The sequence below is a fragment of the Elephas maximus genome, chromosome 17, assembly GCF_024166365.1.
Source record: "Elephas maximus indicus isolate mEleMax1 chromosome 17, mEleMax1 primary haplotype, whole genome shotgun sequence".
Taxonomy (NCBI): Eukaryota; Metazoa; Chordata; class Mammalia; order Proboscidea; family Elephantidae; genus Elephas; species Elephas maximus.
Window position 1 is genome coordinate 85,580,848 of NC_064835.1, and position 21,642 is coordinate 85,602,489.

General features: G+C 47.4%; 1 protein-coding gene across 15 annotated transcripts in view; it reads left to right on the forward strand.

The window, feature by feature from the left end:
* AFF3 (ALF transcription elongation factor 3) overlaps window positions 1-21,642 on the forward strand; it is a 685,346-nt gene that overhangs the window by 34,967 nt on the left and 628,737 nt on the right. For 3 of the 15 annotated variants that reach the window (XM_049856158.1, XM_049856156.1, XM_049856165.1), the window contains one exon: window positions 9,624-9,740. In XM_049856158.1, coding sequence (XP_049712115.1) covers window positions 9,688-9,740 — 53 coding nt within the window. In that variant the 5' untranslated portion in view covers window positions 9,624-9,687. The other 12 variants (XM_049856153.1, XM_049856152.1, XM_049856157.1 and 9 more) reach the window with 10 other exon arrangements.

A 21,642-nucleotide genomic window follows, 5' to 3' on the forward strand; every position in this document is an offset into this window, starting at 1 on the left:
GCTAAATTCATAAAAATCTAACTGTGCCAAGTATATAGAATTATAATAAGCCTCACAGGAGAGCTGGAGCTTTGAAAAAGCACTGGAAAGAGTTGCTCTTGTTCATGAAGGGTGGGCCAGACCCTTAATCTTATACCTTAAAAAAAAAAAGAAACACCAAACCCATTGCCATTGAGTCAATTCCGACTCATAGAGACCCTACAGGACAGAGTAGAACCGCCCCGTAGAGCTTCCAAGGAGTGCCTGGTGGATTCGAACTGCCAGCCTTTTGGTTAGCAGCCAAATTCTTACTGAAATCACTCTCATCCTCTTCCCATGATCTTGGGCTCCTGTTTTCGACCTCCCATTGTACTGTGAATCAGCAGGGAAGTATCTTTCTCTCCAGGAGTCCCCAGCATCCCTTGCATTTGGTAGCTATTTTCCTCCCTATGACCAGCTCCAATTTCTTTTTTGAAGCTCCCTTCTTCCAAGAAGGGTCCCTGGGTGGTGCAGACAGTTAATATACTCAGCTGCTAACTGAAAGATTCTAGGTTTGAGTATACCTGGGGATGCCTTGGAAGATAGGTCTGACCATCTACTTCTGAAAATAGGGCACAGCTCCATTCCAGCATGCAGGGGGCTGCCATGAGTCAGAATCTACTCGATGGCAACTGATTGGTTCTTGCAAGAAACCAACTACCAGTTGGAGGAACATGTGGTTTCTCTCACCCCTCTGCCCATGTTCTCATCTGTGCATTCTCCCAGCTGAACAAGGTGCTAAGCAAATTGTTTGAGCCCACAGTCTCAAAACAGGGAGGACCCATAGATGGAATTTGGTGAAAGTGAGCTCTAATTAAGTGCTTACTGCAAGCTAGCAAGATGCCAAAAACACCAGACCACACACACCCCTTGCTGTCAAGTTGATTCCGACCCATAGCGACCCTACAGGACAGAGTAAAACTGCCCCATAGGGTTTCCAAGCAGCCGCTGGTGGCTTCAAACTGCCCACCCTTTGGTTAGCAGCCAGAGCTCTTAACCACTGTGCCACAAGGTCTCCAGATAGCAATAAGCTAGTTACAGGACAATCAATTCGACATTCATAAATATAAGGAAGAGGGCTATTCTAGTCAGAGCTGAGCTCTTGAGAAGGCAATAGGAATCCTTCGGAGGAAGAGAGCTACCCACCGTTAGAAATGTTCACGTGGAGGCTGAACATACCAGGGCTAGTAGGGAGGGAATCCTTGTATCATGTAAGAGGTTTGATGAAGACAGTCTCTACGGTTTCTCCTGACTTTTAATCTTCTGTGATTTTATTATAGGGTTTCTAATCCTGTAATGCAGTTTATATTTCAAAATACTCTACTTAATTAGTTGTTTTTCTAAACTCCTTCTGAAGTAAACCAGCGTCATACAGTGGTAATTAGTTTACCGGTAGAAACAATGACGGGGTCTGCAACACGCATTTTTTTGTGTATGTGGTGAGGACACAAGAAAGAACGGCTGTTATTATTCCTACACCATTTTCCAGAAATGAAATCTTTAGTATTCCTTTGAGGATGTAAGAGTAATGTAACCAAGTTAACAAATAACATGCAAACAAAGAAACAATTATTTATATGGAATACTCAAAAAACATAGGAGCCAGATTAACCAGTCTTTGGACAACTGGACATGGATTTTCTTAGGACTGGAGTGAACCCAGAATACAAGATTACATCTAAGGAATCGAACACTGGCTTTTCAAAACCACACTTAGTCCTTCTGGCAGTGCCGCCCCTGCTTGGGAGACATAGGCTAAGAAATCAGGAAGGACTCACTGCTGTGTGAGGCTATGGGTAGGGCATAAGGTGGGGGGGGGGGTGACCTCTATAAGCTAGGATTCAGTTTAGCTGTAACAATCAAACATGACTGCAGTGGTTGAGCCAAGCAGTGTCTTATTTTATCTCCCAGAGTCCAGAGCTAGGTAGTTAGTTCAAAGATGGTGCAATTATGTGAAGAAGTTATCGGGACCTAGCCTCCTTTTAACTCCAGTTCAACCAACTTTAGTTTGTGGCTCTTGGCCTCACAGTCCAAGATGGCCGCTCCACCTCAGCCCTTCGATTGCATTCTGGACAGGAAGGAGGAGGAAATGACCTAGAGGAAGGGGTGGTGCCTAATCCAGGCAAGCAAAACTCTCCTCGGAATTCCAGTTGGCTTAAATTTATGTCTCCTTGCCCCAAAACTGTGTCACGTGTCCAACTCTTGCTACAAGAGAGACTGGAAAATATGGTTCTCCCAGCGGGGCTCATTGCTTTCCCAAAGAAAACTTAGGTTTCATTACCGAGCAAGAGGGGGATGGGTATTGGATAGGCAACCCACAGTGTCTGCCATAAATTGTCTCAAGCTCCTGATGAGGAAGGCTCTTCTCTCTGTATCTTCTTTTCCTTGCCTCGAGGATGTCCAGTGTGGACTCTAAGCTGTGGGAGATACCTCAACCTGAAGGACTTTGTGAGGGTCTTACAGTACTGCCCTTATTCTCTCAATTTTTAACCCATTGAGATATAATTTTGAAATTTCTCTGTCTTCTGGCTGTAAGCCAAGGTTGCTCCACTTATAACTTTAGTGTCCTCCCGGGGCTTCATGGAGATCAGCAACCTCATGCTTGAATGCTCTCCGGTGCCACAGAGGAAAGGGCCTGGCACCCACAGTCCTGTTGTGACTTCTTTCCAACGTGTCTACCCAGACCTAAGTCTCCTTCTCCTTGGTCTTTCTGTCTGTAACACTTAACAGACAGCACACCACTCTTCTTCAGAAAATCAGCATCTTGAGATTCATTTCAGCCAAGAAGGAGGTCCTACAAGAAGTTTATGGAGTGCCTGACATCCTCCAGGGATTCCTGTCTGGCAGGGCTCAGGAAGGACAACTGAAAACAGAACTATAACATTTCAGAACTGTCAGAGACAAAAAGCATCCAGTCAAGCCTTCTCATTTTGCAAAGGAGGACCCCGATGTCCAGAGAGAATGTACGCTTCACTCCAGGAGTGTGTATGGCAGAGCCGTGGGGTCAAAACTGAGGAAGGAAAATGGGAAGGAGCGGGTTCTTTCTGGCCTTGTGCCTGCGTCTGCATTACATTCATTATTTAAGCACCTGTGGGCATGAGAAATTTCAGATGCAACAGTTATGGGAGGTGATCCAGTCCCAGGTCTGCCATGCATTAGTTTATGATACCTGTATATTTCTTAGCTTAGTCACCTGCGAAATAAAAACAATAGTAACACACCTCCTATGGTCTTGGAGGGGAGTAAACGGAACTAATACTTGAAACAATATCCAGTACATAGTAGTACAGAAATGTTTGCTATTGTTGCCATTGATTATTTCCTATTCTCAGCAGGCTCAGAGTCCTTGAACCTTGCACCAAGAGCCAGGCACGTCTTGAAGAAGCACTACAAAGAGCCAGGGGTGGTGTTAAGTTTTAAGTCAGGATGGTTAGTTCTTGTTACCAGCACCAAGGAATCTTCATATCATAAAATAATGGGATTACCCCTAAAAAAAAGAGGGGTGGCATCAGCATGGTACAGAATACATGATCTGTGATAAGAAACATGTTCCTGATCTGCTTTTATGACTAGCCCATGACTTTTCCAGCTGCATTTTCATGTTGAGCATGCTTGCTTGCTTTGCTTCCTTTTCTTTTTATACACATGGTACGCTTCATACACCAGGTTTTTGTTTCAGTTTAATTTGTGGGCCTAACGGTACAAGGAGCAACTGATAACAACAGCATAACATGAACAGGATCCTCATGCCAAGCCAACATTTTTTTTTTTTTTAGGGTTGCTTTAATGTGATAGGAAACCCTGGTGGTGTAGTGGTTAAGTGTTACAGCTGCTAACCAAAGAGTCAGCAGTTCAAATCTGCCAGGCGCTCCTTGGAAACTCTGTGGGTGTTCTACTCTGTCCTATAGGGTCGCTATGAGTTGGAATCGACTCAAAGACAACGGGTTTGTTTTTTTTTTTTTTTAATGTGATAATTCTTTAATTTTCTAAACAATGGTAGTAGGGTTGTTGGCCATATTGCAAAATTATCTTTGCCTTCCTTGGTACTCAAATGGCATGAAAACTTCCTCCCACTTCCTTACCCTCTCCCAGGGGTCATTTCCCCCTCTGTTTTCTGTGCCCTCCCTGTCCTCTGACCCTGCCCAGCTCTGCTGTTTCCACAGACTTCTGAATCTAATTAATGTCTTCGCAGCTGTATAAGTGAATTATGCAGGCAGGAGGAAGCTGGAAACTTTGAGGAAGGTGCATTCCTGAGGGAAAAACCTAGTTTTGCGCGCGCGCGCGCACACACACACACACACACACACACACACAAAAGCCACCTGAAGAATGAACACAGAGGGTGGAATGTCAGCAAAGCGTAAAATGTCAGTCACTGACGTATGCTCAGTGAGCACCTTTTGCCTGATGAGCAGACAAGCTCAGGGCATCCCTTTTCACATCTGAGCAACAATCAGCCATTATGGAAGTTGGCCAAGGAGGCCAAAACCAAAAAACCAAACCCATTGCTGTTGAGTCAGTTCTGACTCATGATGACTCCATGTGTTACGGAGCTCCATCAGGTTTTCTTGGCTGTAGTCTTTATGGAAGCAGATCACCAGGCCTGTCTTCTGCAGCACTGCTGGGTGGGCTCAAACCGCCAACCTTTCCATTAGTAGCTGTACCCAAACTGTTTGTGCCACACAGGGACCTATAGACTGCCCCAGTATATCACCATCGCAAAAGGCCTCAGCCACCAGACCCACATTGCTCCCCTTCTCTACCTCCCTCACTTTTCAAGCTCCTTCACAATCATTTGTGGGAGCATGTCCTTAGATAAGGAGCCCTGGTGGTGCAAACGGTTAAGCGCTAGGCTAAGGTTGGCTGTTCAAACCTACGTAGCAGCTTCGTGGGAGAAAGACCTGGTGATTGCTCCCGTAAAGATTACAGCCAAGAGTAGAGCATTCCCCTAAGGGTACCTTCTACTCTGTCACGTGGGATCTCTATGAGTCGGAATCGACTCCATGGCACCTGACAATAAAAACAACATGCCCTTAGATGGATCTCTGAAACGACCCTCTTGCTGGGCTACAGAATGTTCTCAAACTCTCCAACATGGCAAGCAGGCAAGGGGCGGGGGGAAGGGGGCTGGAGTGCTGAAGTTCTCCGCCAGAGGAGACTGTCAGAGAGCCCAAGGCAGAGATGGTCCCTATGCCCCATGTTTCCATGGAAACATAGAAGGATTGATGACAGCCAGCACAGCCACACCATCTGCTCGGGACCTGGTGAATGACGAAAAAAAAAAAAATAGAAAAAGAAAGGCACCTCGGATCGTAGGCAAGAACCACTCTGAGATACCTGTGGTGAGGAAAAGGCCTGAACACGCTAGAGCTCCAGGGTGGATTTAAAACCCATTCTGGTCCTGGAGCTCCAGGTATTCACCTGAAATGTGCAAACAGAAAGCCTACAGGGTTTATTCTCCAACCCCTGGACAGTTACAAACACCCAAGAAGCCTCTGGAGGAGGAAGCTGAAACGGAGGGATGGCTTGCAGCGCTGCTGGGGCAGGAGAGAACGCTGCAGCCCCCACCCCACGGCGGGGACAGGAGGAAGGGGCTTGGAGGGTTTAGGAGGCTCACACCACCTTCCAGCAAGGCCATCTGCAGAGTTGGCTTTTGGCCCAGCTCATTTTCTGGGGGAACTGGGGGGATTAGAAAGAGAGGAAAAATCCCACCTGGTCACAAAAGTGACCTCTGAGTTGCAGCTCTGTCTTCAGAATAAAGCATTCATGAATAAAGCCACACAATGTTTCCAGTCATATTTAGAAGGCGGCCTTAGTTTGATACCACGGATTTGCTTCTTGGTCTATTTAGGAGGCTTCCTGTCCCACGTTGGCAGAATGTGAGTAGGGGCCTTGCTAAACACACTCATGGCCCTTGGCCCAGACTGAGCAGGGTCCATTTTGTATTCCTTTCTTTCATTTATTTAGCCTGAACAAGCCAACCTGAGCTAGGAGCAGCCCTCTCATTCAGCCGCCCCCTGCCCCGAGGCCGCCTTTTCAGGAGCTGGGTGGTTGCTCCCAGCTCGCCATGGCGTTGCTGCCTCTGTCTCAGGAGAAAAGCTCCCTCAAGTCATGGGTTTTTAATAAGCACAAAAGCTACATCAGCTTCATAGGAACCACCTTTTTTTGTTTGTTTGTTTTAATTTAGGTAGTCTCTTACTCCTTTACGAGCCCTGGTGCCGCAGTGGTTAAGAGCTCAGGCTGTTAACCAAAAGGTCAACAGTTCGAATCCACCAACCGCTCCTTGGAAACCCTATGGGGTCATTCTACTCTGTTCTATAGGGTTGCTATGAGTCTGAATTGATTCGACAGCAATGAGTTTTGTTTTTGGTTAACCTGTAATCTGGTGCCGTCAAGTCAATTCCAATTCATAGTGACCCTATAGGACAGAGTAGTGCTGTCCCATATGGTTTCCAAGGAATGCCTGGTGGATTTGAACTGCTGACCTTTTGGTTAGCAGCCGTAGCTCTTAACCACTATACCACTAGGGTTTCCTCATTTTTGGTTACTCCTTTATAAAAACCTTCTGAGTTCTGACATTCTAATCCCTCTAAGTCCAAGCCTGGCCCCTGCCCCTTTTGTTTTTTATTAAGGATTTAAAATTTTGACAACTAGATTAAGCATTTGTTTTTGTAGGTGTACCCAGGAGCTGGAGGATAATGGGAACATCTTAAGAAACCAGGTTAATAACAATAATAAAAAGATCTCCACATAAAGGCTCTCATTAACTGTTCTCTATTTTAGTTGTAAAAACTATTAATTTAGATTTATTGCCGCGACATGGTAGTAAAAATGGAATCTACAACTATTATTTGGGTTTCCTCAAAAGCTCCCCTTCTCCAAATGGGTACCATACACAAAAGCGTAGGCTAGAAATAAAAGCATTCATGACACTTGCCCCCATGTCCAAGAGGCCTCAAACGGAAAATAACAGCTCTTTCTGGAGAACAGTATGCAACGTGCACCATGACATTGCTTTAGGCTCCAGTGTTCTCACATGTGCACAGGGGCACCGTGTTTAAATTCAAGGCTTTATCCACCCATTACTAGGTGGGCAGTAACGGAGAGGCTCTTTTGTGAGTAGACTGCTCAATCAGCTCTATGCCACGAGGGCCTTTTCCTTCCTTTTTGTGGGTCCGTCTATTTATCTTCAGCCTCCTGGTAAGAGCCAGTCTGTATCTTGAGCATCAAGGCCAGTATGGGACTCACAGCAAACACAGTTCTGTTTGTTCTTCAGCTGCCCTTCTCCATGTAAACAGATGTGGTGGGAAGGGAAGGGAAGGAACGCCAGATCCTCATTAGCCGCAGGGAGGTGTCCTTTCGAGAGAAGCTTCCTGGCTGCAGCCCTGAGCACAAGAACAGGACACGTTTCTCCTTCAGGCTGAGGAACTTGCAGTTCTTCCAGAGAGGGGCTGTTCTCGCTGTCCTCCACCCTCCACCCCGATCCTTTGTTTCTGGGAGTGCCGTCTCAGTGTCTCAGGCACCTCACTTTTGCCAGAGCAAACATTAGCAAGCAAGGCTTATGCTAAAAAGGTATTATGAAGACAGATTTTTTTTTCTTCTCTCCAAATGCATTGTAGAGTAGCCTGGGATTTGGGAAGCCAGCCCTTCCCACCTGTGCTTACTCCTATATTAACTTTCTCTTTGTTCTTCTGTAGCCTTGTTACTACTCTCAATTAACCAGGGAGGTTTTCAGGGGCTGGGAGTTGGCCGCCTCTGAAGTAACAATTCAGTTTTCTCAACTATGTTTACGCCCACTCTGCCTTCATTTATCGTTTTGAAGGGGCAGGCGGTGGAACATTTTTGTAATTCAACCCCTGATAGGGTTTCCTCGTTTCCTCTGCTAAATGTCCAGATTTTAGCTTGTTAACCCTTAAGTAGCACAAACGGTTAAGAGCTGGAATACTAGCTGAAAGGTTGGAGGTTCAAGCCCCCCCCCCCCCGAGTCGCCTCGGAAGACAGGTCTGGCCTGCTTCTGGAAGGTCACATCCTGAAAAACCCTATGGAGTGCAGCTCTACTCTGCACACGTGGGGTCACCACGAGTCAGAATCATCTTGACTGGCAAGTACCAATGACAACATTCAGAGGCTGTTGAGTTGAGAAGGGTGACCCCTAGGCTTAAGGACGGCGCTCTGGAGCCCTCCTGTGACTTCTACGGTAGGATCTAGCTATTGGGGCGGGGGGGACCTAGTCAGCAGTTCTTGTGGGAGGAGAAACAAAAGGGAGAGGACTGTAAAGGCCTGACTTATGGCAGGGAACCGGAGGTTTGGTGCAAGCGGTGAGACAGAACTTTGTTTTTCTATTATGCGCTGCTCTCTCCAGGAATTCTCTGGAATTCTCCTGAGTGAGGCTCCCTGAGCTGTGGCCCAGAGGAGAGAGGAGCCAGGGGATGGAGGAGAGGTTCTAGATCAGCTGTGGAGAAACAGGGCCCTGATGCTGTCCTATGTGGGGGGTAGAAATGTTTGTTTTTAAATCAGGGAAATAATAAGAAGCTGATTTTTTAAGGAGCCAAAATGATACTCTATCGTCCTTCCAACTGACGAATGCCACTTTCCAGACAGGAGAAGGGGCGGGAAGTTTGCAGTCGACACCCAGAGGCCTTATTCCCCTTCTTGCAAGAAAAAGAAAGGGGTTGGTTTCCAGGGAATTGACAGCTGGCGGATGGTGAGAACCCAGTGTAAGCCAAACTGCAGCTTGCGAGCAGGACCTGCTGGAAGTGGTTCTCCCACCCCCTCGATTTCACTTAACTTACTGACTCCAGATATTTTAAACAAATTGTTTACGGCGCTGGCAGAGGCTGCAGTTAACTCTCACTGCGCCTTCGGCGGCCAGGGAATTTCCCAGCACCCACTCCAGGTCTGGAGTCTCATCACCGCGCGAGGGAGCATCTACCAAGGTCAAGGGAATTTTGTTTCTCCAAAGAAGTGCGTGAGGACCGGGCAGCCACGGGTGGGGCCGGGCGGAGGCGCGAGGCGGAGAGATGCGAAAGGCCGGGAATGTCTCGGCATCCCCCTCCGCTCGGCCGTCGCCTCTCTTCCGTTCTCCCCGCGCTCGCCGGCCTGCCCCGGGCACCCCCGGCCTGCTCGGGGGCGGGCGGACCGCGGGGGCGCAGGGCGCGGGGCGGCGAGGCGGCTCGGCCTGCTGGCGGGGCCGGACACCTGGCGGCGCGCGGGGCGCGGAGGGCGCGCGGGGCGGGCGCGGCGCGGGGACCACGGCGCGCGCGCGCCTCGGCCTCGGCCGCGCACACGCGCCTCCCGGAGGAGAAAGAGGCGGCGGCGGCGGCTGCAGCGAGCGGGCCGCCGCTAGGGCGGGCGGAGGGGCGGGCGGAGGGCCCGGCTGGGGGCGAGGCGGCGGCCGGCGAGCTCGCCGCTCTCGAGAGTGTGGCTGCGCGCGAGCCGGCCAGCGGGTGAGTGCGCCGCCGCCGGGCCCGGCCGGGCCGACGCGGGGTCGTGGCGCGGGCGCCGGGAGCCCCCACTCGGGCGGCGGGCAGGCGGGCGGCGGGCGGCGGGCGGGTGGCGGCCCCGGCGAGGCCGGGATGCACCTTGAGCGGCGCCTTTCGTTGCAGCGCGCGGGCGGCCCGAGCTTCGGCAGCGGCGGCGGCAGCGGCGGCGGCGGTGACACCTCCCACCATGGACAGCTTCGACTTAGCCCTGCTCCAGGAATGGGACCTCGAGTCGCTGTGGTGAGTCCCCGGGCCGCCTCGGCAGGCGGGAGCGGCGAGGGGCGGCCGCGGCGGCCCGCGCGCCCTCACCTGGGCCGGGGGCTCTGGGCGGCCGGCCGCCGTGGGGGTGGGGTGGGCCGGGGGTGGCCGCCTAGCCGGCTCCTTCCAGCCTCCCCCGGGTAGATGCACCGGCGCCTTCCCGTCTTCTTCCCCCCTTTTTGTCCCCTCCCTCCGGTGCTGCCCGCACCAGCCCAGGGTCTGGTGATCTGGGTAGCCAGAGGCAAAGCGCAGCCGTGGAGAGAAAAAGAACCGATTTCTAGAGCATGTCACTAGTGCCTGGGGATCCACCCCTCAGCCCCGTACCCCCTCTCAGCTACTGTCCCTCCGATTGCCTCCCCTCCCGCTTCTCCAAGAGCTTCTGGTTCCCACCCGCGGCCCCCTGGAGTTTGTGCTGCTGCGAAGTGCCCGTGGAGGCTGCTCCAGCCTCCTCCCTGCCTGCGCTGGGGCTGGGCGGCTGCATCCCTTCTGTCTCACCCACCCACTTCCACCCAAGATGGAAAAGTCAGCACCCGGGGCACAAGGCGAGTGTTTCTCAGTGCCGGAATTCCAGAGGCCTTGGCTTAGGGAGACTCCTTTCCTCGAGGTTCACAATTCCTCTGGGCCCTTCTGTTCACACCTCGCCACGGTTGTACTCCTCGATCACCCCACTCCCCCCGACCCCGGAGCCTGGGGGGCTCTCCTTAGGCCACGCTCCAGCTCGCGGCGTGGGGAGCGGACGGCTGGACGAGCCCTCCCCGTCTGTTGCTCAGGCTTTCACATTGAGGGGCTGCTGTAGGTGAATCGCCCCTAGAAGCAGTTTAATTCCCGTTGCGGGTGTCTTAAAAATCCCGTTGGCTGCTTCAACATCCCCCTTATCTGTGCCCCCCCTCCCATATCTCCTAAGTATTTCCAGCCAGCGCATTCAGGTGGTGAGATTACAGCCTGCGTTTTCCTGAAGGAACTTGTGTGACGTTTAATATTTACGGGGTGAACAGCTGCTCAAGCAGGCGTATTAACTGCACTCGGTTCTGCCTCTGGTAATCACTTATTTGTGGAACTGAGGGTTTTTTTTTTTTTTTTTGCTTTAATTCAGTAAAGAGTTCACATGTGTCTAAAACAGCAAATGGTTTGTGCACGTGAATATGCAACGTACAGTTTTAAAGCTAAACTGCTTTATGCCTTGTAGACCATATAGATGATATGTGAATTTTTTCAGTGATTTAGGCGTCCAGTGACTTTTATCTTTCTAAAGACAGGTGTAACAAAATAAACCGGACACAAAGCTAGCACATTATCGAGCCGTTTCTTATAAAAGGTCCACCGATGAGTAAGTACAGCTTGCTCTGCATAATGCTGGCGCCTATAAAACACACAAGGATGGGCCCTAATGTCATAAAACTTTTATATATTACACTGGAAACTTCAAAGAGCCAGTGTGGAAAGAATATGAAACATGTTATTACTCTATAAAAGTTGCTAATTACTGTGTTGCTGCTCCTGGGGTTATTTCAGCCTTTCATTTACAGATACCTATTATTTTACGGGTTTACAATTAGAAATGTTGGTTTCTGGCATAAGTTCAATAGGTTTCGAGACAGAAACTGTACTTTAAGAATGACTTTTGCTTTTAAAAGGCATTTCTCTAGTCGAAGGGAAGAACTTACTTCTTTCGGGATATTTTTGTACTGCTTCTCTGCTTGCAGACTCAAATCAAAACCCCCTCGTGCTTTTCAGAAGTCGTGTTGGGAGGTTATCAGTCATAATTTTCACATTCTTCCAGCACAGGGCTGGAGCTTTATACCCCTTTACGCCCTTGGTGCCCAGCTGAGTTACCTGAGCACAGTCATTTAAGAAATGCCTGTCCAAATGACTTGATATTTTTTTATCGACAGCAGCACTTGTATTATTTTTAAAAATGAAAAGCACTATTTGTAAATCTGCAGTCAGGTTTTAATGAATGCGTCAGTGTTTTTAGCCTCTGAAAGTGTGCAGGCATTGCTGATTACAGCATCGTAGGACACTTTGTCACGACTGGGGGAGAGTTTCTGGTTTTGCAGATGTGTAATTTACATTTTATAAGGAAAATCCTGGTGGCGTAGCGGCTACGAGCTGCAGCTGCTAACCACAAGGTCAGCTCAGATCCACCAGGCGCTCCTGGGAAACACTATGGGGCAGTTGTACTCTGTCCTGTAGGGTTGCTATGAGTCGGGATTGACTCGATGGCAAGGGGTTTGGGTTTTTTTTTTGCATATTTCTGATAAGTGAAGGGCAAGCCAATCCCTGTGCGTGGATCTCTAATACAGGCATGTTTTCTGTTAGATTGATGAGCTTTTGGATGGTATTTTCTAACTTAACTTTGTTTGTAAGTCTGTAAGCTTCTGGTTTAGTTTTTAAGCTTGTAAGTGGTGCAGAGCAACTACAATTTGAGGGCTTTCTGTGTGTCTGCTATTTTCATATCTATAGCTTCCTCATTGGAATTTCATAGCAATCCTGGAGGTGGTAAATGGTAGTGTCCCCATTTTATAGATGAGGAAACGGAGGGCTTGAACTGTTAAATGAATGAGGATCACTTTTTTTTTTTTTTTCAAACTCACAGCTATTGAAAATTTACTATTACTCAGACACCATTCCAAGCATGGAGCCCTGATAGCACAGTGGGTAAGAGCTCAGCTGCTAACCAAAGAGTTGGCAGTTCAAATCCACTAGCTGCTCCCAGGAAACCCTGTGGGGCAGTTCTGTTCTGTCCTATAGGGTCACATGATGAGTCGAAATTGACTTGATGGCAGCTGTTTTTTTTTTTTTTTAGTTGTAAGTGCATTACATATTTTAGCTCATTTAACCCTCTCAGCCACCCTATGAAGCAAAAACTATTATTGTTCTCATTTAGATATAGAGAAATCGAGGGTCAGAGAAGGTCGTAACCTGCCCAAGGTCATAGGTCTAGAAATGGAAGAGCCATATTCCAGCTAGAGTTAGCTTCTGAGCCCAGGTGCCTGGTCTGGCTTCACATCCAGTATTTCACACAGAGCACTGCAGATGCCTGTCAGTTCATGACAGCAACTGTGAAATTACTCAGCAAAACTTTGATGGACTGGTAGTTACGATTCTGTTAAAATATCAAAGAAATTAAAGGTCAGAGGCCTAAACTTGTATTGATCTGAAGTTTAGCATAAAAAAAAAAAATAAAAATAAACTTGTATTGATCTGAAGTTTAGCATATGAAAACAAAATACCATGATTTAGGAAACAATGCCTGCCCTGTATGCATTAACTAAAACATAAACTTTAAATAAAGACCATTAAAAATGTTTCCCTTTAGGTCGTCTTAGGAAAGTTTTTTTTTTTTTTTTTTTTGGTGCTGGGGTGGTTGAGGGGGATTACAGATTAATAGAAAAAGGGAATGATATTTTAATTCCTAAAACCTTTTTCTGATTGGCGGGCATTCTTTACCAATAGATTTGCAGTTTGTTGTGATGTGGCTTTGAACCTGAGGCAGCTTACTCAGAAAATGTCTCCAAATGACCGTATAGACAGCATTAAAGGAAAACTCAATAATGTCGAATATAATCAATATGGACAATCAACTGATAATTCAAGAACCACCTCCTCTACCGCCTTGCACACCAGTTCCCCCCTCCCCTGCCACTTAGAAACACCTGTACTTAATTCTCAAGGTGGGTGTTTTGAGCCTGAATCATCCAGATTGCTGTTTCAACTTTTAAGCCATACCTTAAAGTTGAGAAGGGTAGTCCAAATTTCCCCCTGTAATCCTGCTTCCCGTTCCCTGTTTGAAGCAGGTATGGAGAACTTGGAACAAAGCGAAGGTGTTCATTCTGCACCCAGCTTTGTTCTGTAGAGTCAAATCCCAGCAGAGTCAAGGGGTTCAGTAAGCAGGCCAGGGCGGAGATGAGGAGGAGCAGTGCCTCTTCCAAACCTCCCAGCTCACTCACCTGCTCTTCTTCCTGGTCTCCATCAGCCTTCCGTCAGCTAAGAGACAGGAAGCCCTTCCTTGGGGCCTTGAAAATAATGACCAGCCACTTTTAACAGGTTAATCATTGCTATCATGTATTCACTTAAGTAAGTATTGATCATCTATTAAGTAGAAGATGACTGTACTTCTGGTTGCCATGGGGGATACAAAGCTGAGTAAAACATGGGCGTGCATGCTCTTGTCTAGCTGGAAAATGAGACAAGTACATACACAAACAGAAAGGAAGTTTTCAGCACTGGTGGTTCAGAAGAGAGAAAGACCATGTTTGAGATTGGGTGGGTGATGGGGGAAGGAAAGAGGAAAAATTGAGCTTAAAAAAAAAAAAAGGCTTCCATGGAAAGGGGGCCTTTGAACTAAGCCTTGGAAGATGAATGGGGTTTTTACAGACAGTGGGGGTGGGGGTATTGAGAGGACGTAGAGGCATCTTGGGCAAAGAAAGAACTGGTACAAAGGCTTCCTGGTGTCACTGAAAGATCCTTTTATGAATCATGGCAGAATTACCTATACCAAGTGTTTGAAAGACTCAGAACTTTGTAATCACGAAGTGGTTTCAGTCAATGAAAAAAGTTTTCCATTGTGCACTTGACCAAGATTGTATTTAATCTACTTTAAATATGAACACATTTTAGCGAGTGGGGGGAGGGTCTATTGAAATACAACCCACAGTAGTAAATATTCAGATCCTCCACACTGCCCCCCATAGCGTCGCATAAGCCAGAATCCACTTACTGTTGTTAAAATGGGCACTATACTATACATTCTTTCCAACTGGAACCTTTGAGGTTGCAATCAGTGAATTGTTTCATACTCATCCGTGTCTCTCAGCTCAGTCAGCATTCGTGGAGCATGCGGCATCCCCAGAGGGGAGGTGCAGTAGGGTGGTGGCTTTCAGATTTTCAGGCATGACCCACAGTGACAAATACACTCAACATTCCAACCTACTGTTTGTGCGTGTCTACGCACACGGGCACGCTCATAACTAAAACAAAAGTTTCAGAAGTTTACTAGGTGTGATGCTCTTTTTTCCTTTCGTATTTTTCCATCCATGGGTTAAGACCCTAAGTATTAAAAAAAAAAAAACAAAAAAACCCTGCTGTAGGGGATGCTCAGGAGAGAGTGCCCCTGTGGGGAGCTTCTGGGAGAATAAGCCGTGCACATAAATAACTGCACTACAAAGCATGCTCAGGGGAGCGCGGCCCGTCCCGGTGGGAGATTAAGAGATCCTCATTTGAAACGGATCCTGGACGAGTAGAATTTTAAAAAGAGGAAATAAAAGGGAGCACAGTCAACCCAGAGGGAAGACTCTGAACAGAAATATGCAGGGAATAAAGTTTAGAGCTTGTTGGTGAAGAGAAAGTTATTAACTAATGAATGGTGGGACGGACTGCACTCCTGGAGATGGGAGGGCCAGTGAGGCAGAGCCACTGACAGCTGAGTCTCCATGTGGATGTGTTCAAGGAGTGCCCACTGGCACCCGTAGTTGTCTTCAACTGCCACTGGGACATGTCTCAGGCCAGGGCTTCTTTCAGGTGCTATAGAGACCCTTCATAGTGTCAGGAAACTTGCACAGATCCTGATTTTGACTTCAAGTGCCTTGACCAATTTTCTTCTAGCCCCAGTAAAGCAAACTTGTTCGGGGCCTAGCACTGTCCCTTCTGTCAACCCTTGTGGATCAAAATGAAGTCCCTGGGTGATGCAGTTGGTTACTGTGCTTGGTTGGTAACAGAAGGCTGGAGGTTGGAATCCACACAGATCACCTCTGAAGAAAGGCCTGGAGATCTACTTCTGGAAATCAGCCGTTAAAAACCCAATGGAGCACAGTTCTACTCAGACACACACAGGGTCGCCATGGTCTGAATCAATGCAATGGCAACTGGTAGTGGGTCAAAACGGTTCTTCGCCAAGACACAAAGGTCAGAAGGAGAGGTCAAAAGCTCGGGCCCCACATTTGTTCAACTTTCGGTGCTGGTGTGGGGGTGTGGGCAGAGCCTGAGGTGTTCTAGGTCTGATTGGTGGAGAGTAGCTCCAGTGTTGGCTGTGCTACTCTCATTGGCTAAGCATGGCTGTATGGTTGGCTGTGACAGCTCTCATTGGCCGAGAGACCCAGAGGTGCCTAGAATGTGGGAAAATACCTCAGGAGATGCACGGATGGAAGTATTTCAGAGAAGAATGGCTTCCAAAGCTAGCAGCTGAGGGCTGCAGCGGTGAAGGGGCCGTGGCCAGCCTGGAAGAGGCAAGGAGGAGTTAATGGAAGGATGCTGAGAACAGGGAGCTGCGTGATGAATCCACTCATGGGCAGTATCAACCTTGAATAGTGTGTAGAGTGTTTTGGAGAAAGTCAGTGGGGCGACTGGTTAGTTTAGGGCGGGGCGGATTACGCAATAGGCGAGGTAAGCACGGTGCTTACCTTACCAGATCATTTGGAGTGAACAATTTCACTTTTTTTTTTTTTAACCACGTCAAAGATTCTGCTTCTAGGTATGGCTGACATCTGTCTCTGTCCCAAACCCACAGCACCTTCCTGTGTAATCAAAGCCTCTTTTCAAAGTTACAATACCTGGTAGGGGTAGATGACCCAGTAAGCAAGGTAAGCATGGGCTTACTTGTGCTCGCTTACTAATCTGCAGTGAACAGTTTCACACCGGGGTTTCGTATCACCGAAGTGGTGAAACCCATGTGAAATTGTTCACCGTAGATTAGTAAGTAAGCATGAGTAAGCCTGTGCTTACCTTACCTATTGGATAATCTGCCCATGTCCTGTGCTCCAGGTTCTTGTGAAAATGTAGGAGGGTTATAAAATATTAAGAATCTATTTCTGGAGAATAGTCCCCGTGAACCAAAATGGGTCCAATGGATGACACTTGAGATTTAGCAACCTGAAGGAGGCATAACATGTATGGAAGTAACAGTCAAATGAAGCCCCGTCAGGGGAAAAAAAAAAAAGACTCTCAGAATGGAGTTTCTTTTTGTTTTAACCTGGAATAAATTTGTCTGTTTAAATTTTCGTTATCTTGGGAACACAACCTTGGTGGCAAAACTAGGGCCATAATAGATGGTTTTAATATCGTTTAATGGTGGCATAATGTTTCCTTGTTTTATTTTAAAGTGAAATCTGTAAAATTTATTTTCAGTGTTGGCTAGTCCCTTTCGTCTGGGAACTTAATTGAGGTTTTTGGATTTGGCTGGCTCCAGCCTTGCTTTCTGGTGGACCCTGGACGGCCTACAGTTTCTCCCATTTCCCATTCTCAGTCTTGGTTTAATCACTTATAAAATGACAGCGTTTATACTGGCCTACCTCATGAGGTTGTGACATTAAGTAATAACAGTGTCAGTTGCTCTGCCAATGCCAAACGTAGTTTTTTTTTAATACACTTTCTTCCTTAAAAACTTCTCTTCATAAACAAGGAAGGATACAGAGAGGCCACATTGGGTGAGACCAGTGATCCAGAGAAGAGTTCTGTCTCTGGCCGTGGGACCCGGGGACGTTCCTGAGTGCAGCTTGGTAGCTCTCATGTACATCGTGGTCTAGTGGACAGACATACCCTCCAGTTGCACTCACATATGTAGATATGGTAACCATTACATAATCCTTGACATTTCACTGAGAATGCACTCCGTTACCAACTGTTAACATCCAGTGACTTCATTTGGCACTGTGGGTCTCATTATGTCAAGCTAATCATCGTTTAGTTTCAAGAGAAACAAAAATACACAATTAGATCAGGGTAAAATGAAGCCACAACATCCAAGAAACCACATGGATCTGGTCTACCGACGCTAACGCCAGGGGACATGCTAGCGGCCCTCGGTTGTGTGAAGGATTGCCCTCAGGAAGGGGGAATAGAGTTGTTCTGGGTTGCTCAAAGGAATGAGCGCAATCAGTGCTTGTGAGTATATCTAACAGTGAAGCGGGCTGCCTCAGAAGGTGGCGATTACCTGTCTCTAGAAAGCTGTGAGTCAGAATTGACGCCACGGTAATGGGTTTGGTTTTGGAGAAGGTTGTAAGGATCCCTGGTGGCTCCAGAGTTAAGGGTTCGCCTGCTAATTTAAAGGTTGGCAATTTAGACCCAGCCTGCACTGAGGGAGAAAGGCCTGATGATCATCTCACTTAAAGGCAGTTGTTGCTGTTGTTAGGTGCCGTCGAGTGGGTTCTGACTCATAGCGACCCTGTGTGCGACAGAATGAAACACTGCCCAGTTATGTGTCATCCTCACAATAGTTGCTATGCTTGAGCCAGTTGTTGCAGACTCTGTGTCAGTCCATCTCGTTGAGGGGCTTCTTTTTTTTTCCTGCTGACCCCCTACTTTACCAAGCACGATGACCTTCTTCAGGGACTGATCCCTCCTGATAACATGTCCAAAGTATGTGAGATGAAGTCTCGCCATCCTAAGGAACTTTCTGGCTGTACTTTCAAGACAAATTTGTATGTTTGTCTGACGGTCCATGGTATATTCGGTATTCTTTGCCAACCCATAATTCAAAGGTGTCATTTTGTCTTCAGTCCTGGGAAGTCCCATGGGGCAGTTCTGCTCTGGCACATGCTGTTGCTAAGAGTTGAAAATCGACTTGATGGCACCTCAACAACAACGGAAGGTTGTAGAGGAGTCCCTGGGTGGCACAGAGGGTTAAGAGCTGGGCTACTAACCCAGAGGTCGGCAGTTGGAGTTCACTCAGAAGAAAGGTGAGAACTCTGTGGAGTGTAGCTCTATCCTGACACACATGGGGTCACCAAGAGTCGGAAAAGACTTGAGGGTAACTGGTTTGGCCCTGGTGGCACAGTGGTTAAGAGCTCAGGCCGCTAACCAAAAGGCTGGCAGTTCAAGTCCATCGGGCGCTCCTTGGAAACCGTGTGTGGCAGTTCTACTCTGTCTTATAGGGTTGCTGTGAGTCGGAATCAACTCGATGGCAATCGGGGTTTTTTTTTTAGTTTGCTATATGGTTTAGAAGGCTGTAGAACCCCTGTCACATACTTTGTAGAAAGATTCCTGGACCAGCAGCAGTGGCTTATCTCAGATTCCTTCCAAGTCCACAGCTCCATCCAAGATCATTCCCCTTAGGGAGCAGGAGTCAAGAGTGCACGAGTCATTAATTGTATTCACCTGTGTATTTTTCTCGCTGCAATTTCTCTGCTCACATGTGGAGAAGGAATAGTAGGTACTTAAACGTCTTCACAGAATTTCTCCCCAGGAGGCTCATTGTTAGCAGACGTAAACAAAGGGGCTGTAATGTGGAGACCACTCCAACATGTAAACAAAGTGGTCTTAATATGGAGACCACTCCAACGTGTAAACAAAGTGGCCGTAATGTGGAGATCACTCCAACGTGTAAACAAAGTGGCCGTAATGTGGAGACCACTCTAACGTGTAAACAAAGTGGCCGTAATGTGGAGATCACTCCAACGTGTAAACAAAGTGGCCGTAATGTGGAGACCACTCTAACGTGTAAACAAAGTGGCCGTAATGTGGAGACCACTCCAACGTGTAAACAAAGTGGCCGTAATGTGGAGACCACCCCAATGTGTAAACAAAGTGACCGTAATGTGGAGACCACTCCAACGTGCAGTTCAGGTTACAAGATACGTGCTTAACTTGATACTTGTATAACTTGATACTGAAAATGATTTTATTTTTCTTTTTTTTATGGACAGGAAATTAGTTTTCAAAAATCCTCTGGAGGGCTGTAATGCGAGTCTGTTAGTCTTAGTTAAATTTTTCTTGTCATACCTGTACTGTTTACCTGAGTTATGAAGTGACAGAACACATTTTCTGTCAATGTTCACTGACATGTTAAATTAGTTACCTGGCAGTTTTGATAGAAAAACTTTACTATACTAGGATCAACACTAGTTCTGGGAAATAATCAGTTTTTGTTTTGAAATTTCAAAAAAATGTATGTTTTTGTATAGGATGTATGTAGAGGGAGAAACCAAACCCATCGAGTCAATTCCAACACATAGTGACCCTTTAGGACACAGTAGAAGTGCCCCATAGAGCTTCCAAGGAGCAGCTTGGTAGATTTGAACTTCCGACCTTTTGGTTAGCAGCCAAGCTCTTAACCACTGCACCACCAGGGCTCCAGAGGGAGAAAAGGGCTCAGGAAATTGTTTTGTGAAACAATCACCATACTTAGTTAAGGTCAGCATACTTAACTATCACCAAGGCCGATGCTTCTCAAACTCTAACTCTCATTCAAACCACCTGGGGATCTTGTTAAACTGTAGATTCTGGTTTAATAGGTCCAGGGTGGAGCCATGATTCTGCGTTTCTGACTAGCTCCCAGATAATACTGGGGCTCATCCAGCAGCCAAGCTTTGAACAGCAAGGACTAAAAGAATAAACTCCTTTGAAAAAAAGCTCTGTCAAAATACTATATTTTCTTCTCTTTATTTTGGGGTAGCTTTGTATAATATAATAACATTAAAATTCCACAGCACCAAAGGTTACATTTAGATGCGGCAATTTTTTATTTTTGTGAGCCTTTCAGATACAATTCTGATGAGTGAGGGGGCGGTTAATTGTATCCTGGTAGGGATATAGTGGGAAGTAAACTTAAAAACCTAAGTAAACAAATTTTGTAATAAATAGGCTAATCAGTTTTTACAGCATTTCAATTCTCATCAGCCCTTCAAAGGATGAGTCATTCTGCCACAGAAGTCAATGGTGAGGGGACTGGATAGTCTTACAGATACTTCTGGATTTGTTGGGATTCTCAGATATCTTCTGTAGGTGCTCAGCCTCCAAATGTTCCCGTTCTCCTCTAGGCACGATATTTCTCTCTTTAGGAGGGGGCTGGGGGGTGGTAGTGGTGGTGGTAAGCAGGAAGGAGTCCTGGTGGCCCAGTGGTTAAGCACTTGCTGCTAACTGAAAGGTCGGCAGTTCAAACCCCCCAGTGGCTCCGCGGGAGAAACGTGGCAGCCTGCTTCTGTAAAGATTACAGCCTTGGACATCCTATGGGGCAGTTCTACTCTGTCCTACAGGGTTGCTACCAGCCGGAACCAACTTAAAGGCAAGGGTTAGTTATTTCACGGTGAGCGAGGGGCAGCCATCTGCAGAATTACTCCCTACCCTGCGACCAGAGCTGCAAAGTGCACCTTTCCTGGTATCCTGAGAGTCAGAGCCCACACTCCGTTAGAGTTAGGGAGAAGCCTAGCCGCGCCCCCTGTCCCAGCACTCCCAGCCACCCTCTCACTCAGCTGTTACCTGGAGTACCCTGAGTCCAGGAGGCTGTCAGATTTTGCTGCAGTTCCAAACCTATTCCGTTGGAAAGACATGTGCAGATAGCACTGCGTGGATGTAGCGCAGTTCATCTTGAATTCATCATGAGGTTGGTGCGAAGTTTGTTTATCTTTCTAACGAGGGTTTGCATGCGTGCACACACAAATTAATTTCCATTTTCTGAACATCAACCGATGGGGAGAGCTAGGCGTAGAAGCTTGTTGCTGATAAAAGCAAGCCAGACTGGGTTTTGTAAAGACAGCTTGGGGGCAGTGTCTGACTCCCTTCAACTCCATGAGGGGAAAGAGAAACAAGATCAACAACACAAAGCTGCCGCCCATGAGGTGGAGGTCAGACAAACCTCCTCTCTCCGCCGTCTTTACTAGTTCTGACGCTAACCGTCCTCCCTCAGCACTCTCTGCTTCTCTGCTGGGCTCGATAATTCATTGCAGTGGCCACAGAACTCACGGACCACACTCATGATTACGGGGTTTATTATAAGGGAAGTAACATTTATATTCAGGCTCAGGAACACTCAGGATACACCTCTTCCATCAGGACAGCCTATTCGCAGCCGTGCTTGCAGGCATACCTCTCCCTAGCCCTGGGCGTCTCTGCAAAGGCACTCAGCTTTATCTTCTCTCTGTGGGCCTGGAAGTCCACTCTGCCATCTCCTGCT